The sequence below is a fragment of the Puccinia triticina genome, chromosome 3A, assembly GCF_026914185.1.
Source record: "Puccinia triticina chromosome 3A, complete sequence".
Taxonomy (NCBI): Eukaryota; Fungi; Basidiomycota; class Pucciniomycetes; order Pucciniales; family Pucciniaceae; genus Puccinia; species Puccinia triticina.
In genome coordinates, this window is record NC_070560.1 from 7,549,211 (window position 1) to 7,558,365 (window position 9,155).

The window sequence follows — 9,155 nt, forward strand, 5'->3', positions numbered from 1 at the left end:
TGTTACCAGGATTCACCGAGGGGCGGTCCCTCCAAAGCAATGCCAATAAAAGTCAAAACCCAGCTCAAAGATCCAAACCAAAGAACGCCGCCTCAGTGTCCCTGACATGGCCAGGCTTTTGCTGCAATTTGATCCCAAAATAAATCAAAGAAATTAACACTGGTCCGAACCAAACCCAAACAGCTTACCAAAATTGTGAGATGGGTGTTATCGCAGATAGGCCCAATTTTGGTCCAGCACATGACACATATCCCTAACTCCACAAACCAAAGAGTAGCAAAGGGGGTTTTATTAGAACCACCCACACCCAATGCCATTCATGAATGGGACACTACCCCAGGTTGTGCTGTAGCCAGACCTATCAAACTCAGAGTCAGGAGGCTCGATGGTTCCCATTGGGAACTTAAATGCGGCCACAGCCCAACAAGAAGACTTGCGCGTGTTTGTGGGAGGCATCTAGCAAACCCAGGACCAACATGTTGATCCACGGCTAAAATGCCGCGGGTGCCCTATCAAGGGGAGATAGATCAAGACACAACGTACAGTTCCAAATCGTCGTAGTTGTACCATGGGACTTGGGAAACAGATTGTTTCAAGTCTAACAAATCTCCTCTGTAAACAAGTTCCATTTTGAGTGGATTATCCAAGTATATTAAAGCCTCAGTTTCATAGAAAAAAAAATCAAGGGTTTCCCCTACAAATGAGCAAAATACAAAAATAAAATTCAGAGGTTCCCCCTTTTACAAAATAAGCATCCACAGGCTGAGATTAAGCTCAGAAATCAGCAAAGCACAACAAAAATTACTCAATTACAACAGTACAAAACAGGTCCGCAACCAGCCACCCAGCACAGCAAGCTGATGCACCATGGCCCAACACCCATCCCTGTCTAGCAGGGTTAAAAAGTGTTGGGAGGAAGACCCCCAGCCCTAAAGCACAGGGGGGTCCACAAATATCCCCCGCCAAACTGCGCAAGTGCAACAGCGGACGGGGGTGAGACGACCCCCGAACTGGAATTACAGCCCGAGGAGTCGCCTGAGGAATTGCCAATCCCAAACTACCTCTATTTATAGGCAAATCTCCTGGTTGTGTCCTCTCCTTGCCATCACACCAACTCACGCAACTCCAACCCGCACCATGCCAACGACTACAACGCCGTCCGACACACCATGTCTCCTACCCACCGTTGGCCCTTGGCTATGACAATGGCTGTTGAATGATAACAACCCACCAAAAAAAGCCACAACCCTTTGGTCACTTGGCCCAGGGCTGCCGCAGCTTTTGCCATCACCAGGCCCCCAGCTGTCTCTCCCCACGCCACCGGCTGATCAACAACAAGGACCCATCTTACTAAAAAAGTACGAACTTGTCTGTTTTTATTTTGTGACCACTTCTTGTTACTCTCGTGCGACGGTGGAATCCTACCAGGCTATTTACCAAGGAGTTGGATCGCGCGGCAGTCGACTCACCGTCCTTCCTTTCAATCAGGGATCCAAGATGTTGAAGGTCAGACTCAATCTTGCTCTGTTTAATATACGAGGGACTCTTGTGCTGATTTTTGAGTGATTTCTTTTAGCCTTGGTTGACTACATCTACTCCACCGATAAAGACAAGGGGTTGGCCATGGACCTCGGTTACATCTTGCCCTTCGCAGCGATTCCGGAGAACGGACGAGAAATCAATGGTTTAGATGACCACTCCGAACTTGCTCACCGAGTGATGCTGACCAACCTGCTTAGATTGATGGGCGAGGTCAAGAAGAAAAAGCATGCTCTCAAACTCGTCACCCGCCCTACCCAAGTTGTCCTGCCGCTGTCCCCCAATCACGGCAACTTCGGTAACGATGGTCTCTACTCTGAGTCGAAAATCTCGTGACCTTGTTCAATCGATGGTCTTCTGAGTCCTGGGGCGAGTACTTGTGTCTCACAGGGGCTTTTATTGGCTGGACTCGGTCAGTTACAGTCTTCTCCGATTATCCCTCATTTGCAACATTCTGACGTAACTTCATTTCTGTTTGTAGTGGTACCGGTTTGATGTCGGCGAACAACTTGATCGCTGAAGGCGTCGAAACACACGGTGTCCGCACTTTCTTGGCCAAAGAAATGGCGTTCAACATTTTGGGTCTGATGCATCCGCTTCTTTCCGACGTTGCCCAAGTTGAGCCGGTATGGGCAGACTTGAACGGAGGCATGGACAAGCTACCCGATCTGGCGGAAATTAGCATGAAAGTTCGCCAGGAGCTTAACGAAGTCGCTAACGTCCGCTCGAAGATTAGTCTCGACAATGCTATGGACTTCAAAGTTATCCATGGTGTCGAAGCCAAAGCGATTCACCATCCAGTCAAAATTTCACCTCGTGCGAACTTCACTCTACCAATGCCCAAGCTGCGCCCCAACTTCGACAATGAAACAAGCATGACCTTGCTTCGTGGTATGCTAGACCTAGACAAGGTTATCGTCATCGCTGGTTACGCCGAAGTTGGACCATTTGGTAGCTCTCGTACCAGGTGGCAAATGGAAGCCAAAGGCGAATTCAGCATCGAGGGCTTACTCGAATTGGCCACAATCACCGGTCTGATCAAATTCGTGGATGGTAAACTCAAGAATGGCAAACAGTACGTCGGTTGGGTAGATGCTCAGACGGAAGAGCCGGTCGATGACTCCCAAGTCAAATCGAAGTATGAAGCCCAAATCTTGGCGCATACCAGGCATACCAGGGTTCGGTTTATCGAGCCGGAGCTCTTCCGAGGCTATGATCCCAAGCGCAAGGGATACACCCAAGAAATCGAGCTCAATCACGATTTGGAAGCCATCGAGACCTCGCGAGCTGATGCCGAGAAGTTCAAATTGCAGCACGGTGACAAGGTTGATGTCTGGTTCGACGGTGACAAATGCTTCATCTGCTTCAAGAAGAATGCCAAGATTATGATCCCCAAAGCCGTCAGATTCGACCGACTTGTGGCCGGCCAAATCCCCACTGGCTGGGACGCTCGAGTCTTTGGTATTCCAGACGAACTCATTGCCCAAGTCGACCGAACTTCCCTCTGGGCGCTTGTATGTACTGCCGAAGCACTCAGTAAGTCCAAATACATTGACGGCTTTATGCGCCCTAGCAACAGTCGAGCTGATTGATCTCTTGCTTATCAGTGATGGCTGGGATAACCGATCCGTATGAGCTATACAAGTACATCCATCCCAGCGAAGTGGGAACTTCCCTCGGTTCTGGAGTGGGTGGAATGAGCAGTTTGTCAAAAAAGTTCCGCGACAGACGTGAAGAGAAGGATGTACAGAAAGACATTCTGCAAGAAACCTTCATCAACACTGTCGCCGGCTGGGTCAACTTACTCTTAAGTAAATTGGTTTTCAATTCTCTTCTCTAGCTTTAACTGCATGTTTCACTGACTGTATTAACATTTTCCAGTGTCGTCCAGCGGTCCCATCAAAACCCCAGTGGGTGCTTGTGCCACCGCATTGCAATCAGTCAAAATTGCATGCGACACCATTCTCAGTGGAAAAGCAAAAGTGATGATTGCTGGTGGATTCGACGACTTTGATGAAGAAGGAAGTCTCGAATTTGCAAACATGCAAGCCACCAGCAACACCGAAACAGAACTAGCCGCCGGACGCGAACCCAATGAAATGTCTCGTCCGACCACCAGCACTCGAGCCGGATTCATGGAGTCTCAAGGATGTGGTGTCCAAGTGCTCACGTCTGCAAAGACTGCCATCGAGATCGGTGCCAGTATCTACGGCATTGTAGCTTACACCGCAACTGCGACTGACAAAGCTGGCCGAAGTGTTCCTGCGTGAGTTTTATTTTCATTTGTCTTTGTCGATTAGAATGATTGTTGGTGCTTACCAATCTGCTTTTCGACATTCCTCTCCGACAGACCTGGCCGTGGTGTTCTTTCTACTGCCCGTGAAGCCCATGTGTGCCTCTATCAGTGCTGATACATATTCTGCTGTGCCCTGTCTCCACAGCTGTCCTACATTCTCTCTCTCTTTCTCTCTCTACAAGGTGTGTGTATATTTTATGGCAGGTGCAGCTCATAAAACTTTTATCACAAGCCAAGCTGGTCATCCTACTCTAAGTGCAGCAGTATTGTAATTCTGCTAGAACTAAGCATGAAATGTGTCATCTGTTAGCAGTGCTGTGATATTGCTAACATTTCCAGCCAGAAAACCCTAGCAGCAGTTCAGTGTTAAACAGCTATTGTAGCAGAAAAATCTATTGATAGCAACTAATACCACTGGAATGCAGTGTAATATGTTGTCTCAGCTTTGAGCAGTGTTGAACTCAGCTAACCATTTCCTCCAGAAAAAATGACTTCTGTGTTGCATTACTTAAATTTTCAAGTGGAAAAAGAAATCACATGCTACTGAGAGGTGTAGAACTGCTAAAGTCTGGCTAAAATCACAGAAAATGAGGGTTGTGGCAAAGGCAACTATGCTTGCGCAATCTGGTCATTTAGAACAGTGTAGTATGCAACCCACCTTTATCAAATGGATTAGTGGTTATTTAAAATACAAGATCAAAGATATTTGTGTATTGTAGCAAGCTATACAATCCAGGTGTTTTGTATTGCTAAGCTGATGAAAGAAATCCACTACCAGTTTAAATATTTGTATTAAAAAAATGATACAATACTCATAATTGGTCCAATATTGTATTGTATCAGTTTCCCTTTTGATTCAATCACAAGGTAGAAAGTAGGATTTATATATCTGATAATGCATAGTATCCTGTGTATGGACCATACACAGGCCTGATGTCAAATCTATAGCAAGAGTTGCCATGGTGGAAGGGTGTGGAAGGAAGTAGTTTCCCAAAGATGTGGGAGGACGTGTTGCAGCTGTGTTTATTGAAGGATTGGATTGGATGGGATTAGGGGGGAGTGGTAATAGGCCCTAAATCTTGCAGCGGCGTAGCCGCCTTGGCCTCTAGTGTCTGTTACAACCTTTGTGGCTCATTTCCCCATCTTTGTCACCCGCACTCAAATAGCAACAGCAGACGTCCTGTCAAGCTTGACAGCCTTAGCCAAGAGGGGATCGGCCCCATGAGTCCTATCCACACAAGACAGACATTTTCTCCTAGGTTATAAATGGAACACCATTGCAGTTATAATTCAGCGGTGAAGAAGTATATCAAATTTGCGGAAAACACCGGGCGGATCCCTCTCACACTCCCGGTCTCTGAAGAAGACATACACTATTTCTGTTGCTAGGCAGGACAGACCTTTGAGTCCCCTGCCCCCCATGAAGTCTCTTCAGTAACTCTAGCCAAGTACATAGCCACCATGCAGATGTGGCATACCTTGCACAATGCAAGGAACCCGTATGTCACCAAGAACAAAGTCGTCACTTTCTTGAGGTCGTTGGCATACATCGACACGGAATACAACATCAAACCAAAGGAGAAAGCCGTGATGCTAAGACACCTAGTTATGATCACTAACACCTGGATCAATGGTACAGATTCCCAGAAGGCCCTTTTAGATCTGTGCCTAGTAGCTTTCTGGGGGATGGCCCGACTAGGTGAACTCACGTACAATGACCAAGCCAGCCCTCTCCGTCACTCAGTGTCAGTCTTAACCGGCGATGTGGAAATTTTAGATGCGGGAACCTCTAAGAGAGCGGTAGTCCAAGTCAGAGGCGCCAAGAACGCGAGTCCCGGCGAAGTCCAAATGATCAATTTATGTAATTTTCAGTATAATCCAAAGAGAAAACCTATGGTGACAGCAGTTTTGTATCAATAAGCAACGACAATGACAGTAACTCAGACTCCCAGCAATAACACACCTATGGTGACAGCAGTTTTGTATTGATAAGCAACGACGACAACAGTAACTCAGACTCCCAGCAATAACACACCTGCGATAACGCAGGATTGTTTTTGGTTTTAGGTTTTGATGGTGAAGGACGTGCAAGAGTTTTAGTTAGTCTCTTCTTCACTTTGATATTGTAAACGCATTAAGAAGATTATTTCAATGATAACAACAATAACAATGTAAGAAAGATAAGTGAACCTATGGTGACAGCAGTTTTGTATTGATAAGCAACAACGACGACAGTAACTCAGACTCCCAGCAATAACACACCTAACAAAAATAGAATAATTGAGAAAGAAAAGATAACAAGAAATATTGATTAGAAAATAGGTTAAGAACAGTGAGGTTGATAAATGGAAAGGCCTACCTGCGATAACTCAGGATTGTTTTTGGTTTTAGGTTTTGATGGTGAAGGACGCGCAAGAGTTTTAGTCTGTGATTGTGTTTGAGATAGATAGGGAAGAAGGAATAGGGTAGATAAAAGATGTTTTCAGTTGTGTTGTCTTGATGATGAGTTTTTCGGGATATGATGAGAAAGGGGGTTGCTTACTAGTCTCTTCTTCACTTTGATATTGTAAACGCATGAAGAAGAGACCAGTCCGGTTGTTCGCTTGAGCTCGGTTTTGACGGTGGGGGACAGATCAATTAGGTTAGGGTTACGACCGGTACTTTTCCGGATGCGAGTGAAAATTGACTTTGCTGCGTATAATTGGTGCGCGGGGTCGCGCAAAAATTATGTGTATTTCAACAATTTAGCCCACATGAAGACCATGCTATGCCCGATCCTCGCCCTCAGAAGAAGACTCAAAGACTCCCGCGGAGGAGACACATCCCTTTTGGCTATTGGGACGGCGAGGTCAGAATACACATAACCAAAGCCGTCGCCTGTCGCACCCTTACCCAATTTTGGAACTCCAATGGATGCGCGGGGATCTCCGGGAGCTCCTTCAGGGTTGGCGGAACGTCCCTTCCTCACCCGACGGGTTATTCCGAGACGGTCATCTACGGATCTGGCCGCCGGACCTCTGATTGGTATAAGCTATACATTCGGCCTTACACTAAAGAAGAGGAGGACGATAAAGTGACCATTCCTCGAGAGCTCTATAGATGCTGGGCCCAACAATAAACCTTTTCATAACCCTATAGGCATAGAGAGTTCACACCAACACATCCTTTTCCTCTCTCAAAAGGAAATTTATCTTCCCAAGTCGGAATAGCAGGAAAGGCACAGTCGCTGGGCTCCGAACTCTCCAGGTCCGGAGAAAGGGGTCTAGCGCCCTTGCCCTCACACCCTCGGGTGTCTTCCTGCTCCGGGAGGATCTGATCCTCTGCTCTCTCCTCCCTCGGAGGCTTCTCCCTGTCGGGTCTTCCCTCCGGGAGGACTCAAGACGAGAGGAAATCTATAAGAGACTGATACAGGGGATCGGGGACTAAACCTCCCACCGACCCGCACTTGGGAGTCTTGGGAAGCCACTCCCTGGCTTTCGGGGCTCCCTAAAGTGAGCAGCTAAGATAAAGCAACTAAGTTATCCTGTAGGCTGATGCCAGGCTAACCACGGTAACCTAGTGTCCGAGGCAGCCCGCGCTCTCGCGGGGGAAAGAGTGCGCAGCACGAGTTCCCCAGAGGCCGGAAGAGAATAGACCAAGCATCCCTGCGGCGCTCAGGTCAGAATGGATGATATTGGACACCTGGCACCCGTTTCTGGGTACCTGCTCCTGAAAGCAGGTACCCGCAAGCGGGTATCATTTTGAAAAGCTTCACTAAAAAACCTGAGATTTTATTGCCAATAAACAAAGACCCGAACTGCATAAAAAGAGGATAGAAGAAGAACAAAATTGAAGAATAAAGGAAAGATTTGAGCATACCCAAAGGAGATTTGATAGATGTAGTCAAAAAAATAGACAAGAAGATGGAAGACAGGATCAGGATGCAAGTGGGGCGGGTCAACCCACCGGGTGCCGTGACCCAGTCGGTTGTGGGGCGGGTTTGGAGTGACTCTATATTTATGCAGGTACCCAGGTCCACTTGGCTATCTCTACACCAGACACCTATCACACGTTCAAAAAACCCAGTCACCAGCCTCAGTCAAGGATCACAGCATTATGCTTATATATATCACAGGATAAAAACATGCATCTTCCCATCAGACTACATTCATTACATAGTGTCAAGTTTTCCCCTATTTCCATACTATGACATCATCTTACACTGCGTCTGCAGCCTCAGACTTCATTTACGCACTCATTGCATCTGCATGACACTTCATGCAGCCTACTTTCACTTTCTGTCACTTTCATGCTTCTGACATCATCTATGTACCCCGGACATGTTATGACATCATCTGTATGCATTATGACATAATTTGTACAATGCCACCAGCTAAAATGCCTCATACCCCATGTCTAGTCTAGCTGAAAACCTAACCCAGGAGCCCCCCCTCATGGGGGGGCTAAAATATCTCACATTTTTCTATAAAAGGAGCTCCTCCTCCACCTAGTTCTCTGCTCCTCAGTTTGGTACTCACCAGTTATTTACATACCACCCTCATACTTACCCTAACCACCTTACAACCCTTATGATTGCAAATAACCATTGAAATCACTCTCAATTCTCACATACCTTACACTGTTATACTGTGTCAATCAAAAAAACTCATATTGAGCCAACTACTCCTATCACTTGAATAAAAAACTTGCCAAGTCTAGCTTGTGTAAGGACTCTGTTAGTCCTTCACTGAAAGTGAGCTGGAACGGGCACGAGGGACAAGGCGGAAAAGCCTTGAGCGGTTCTAGGACCAAACACAGGGGGGTTTGATTACTGGCTCAGAGAGAATGAGTATCAGTTCTCTCCTGAGAAGAAGAAGAAGGAAAGAGAGAGAAGACAAAAGGAAGAGAGCTTACCTGGCTCAGAGAGAATGAGTATCAGTTCTCTGCTGAGCCAAGGAAGGAACGGGAATGTGCTATCTACAAGGCTGTGACAGGGCAGGTGTCCATTGGTGACACCTTGTGAACCCCAGAGGAGGAGGGGGGTTTACAGCTTAGTGGGTCTTTCATCTGATAGCAAGAAGGGCAGAGTTTGCACCTCCATCATCCCCTGCACCATTCTGTAAAAGGGTTTCATTGCCACTTTTGAGTCTTACAGCAGGTATGGATAGCTTACAATATTGTTGGGTTGACCTGCCAAGCCAACAATAGGGTGGACTGTGGGTCTGTGGGACCCTGAGTTGTGAATCTGTGGTATGAGACTTCACTCAGTCACTCATCTGAAGGGCCAGGTCAGTCACCCGTTGCTACCAATCTTCAACTCTCAAATCCAAACAATGCCAAG

At 46.8% G+C, this 9,155-nt stretch overlaps 2 protein-coding genes across 2 annotated transcripts; both read left to right on the top strand.

The window, feature by feature from the left end:
• Positions 1 to 1,623: 1,623 nt before the first annotated feature.
• On the top strand, positions 1,624 to 1,875 carry PtA15_3A817 (uncharacterized protein; the record flags this gene model as incomplete). The annotated part of the gene is made up of 1 exon (XM_053167822.1): positions 1,624 to 1,875. One exon carries the CDS (start codon positions 1,624 to 1,626, stop codon positions 1,873 to 1,875), a length of 252 nt encoding a protein of 83 aa, XP_053019001.1.
• Positions 1,876 to 2,102: 227 nt separating this feature from the next.
• PtA15_3A818 (uncharacterized protein) lies at positions 2,103 to 3,809 on the top strand (the record flags this gene model as incomplete). Its single annotated transcript, XM_053167823.1, has 3 exons — positions 2,103 to 3,075; positions 3,147 to 3,350; positions 3,421 to 3,809. The coding sequence occupies 3 exons, from the start codon at positions 2,103 to 2,105 to the stop codon at positions 3,807 to 3,809; spliced, it is 1,566 nt and encodes a 521-aa protein (XP_053019002.1).
• Positions 3,810 to 9,155: the final 5,346 nt, after the last annotated feature.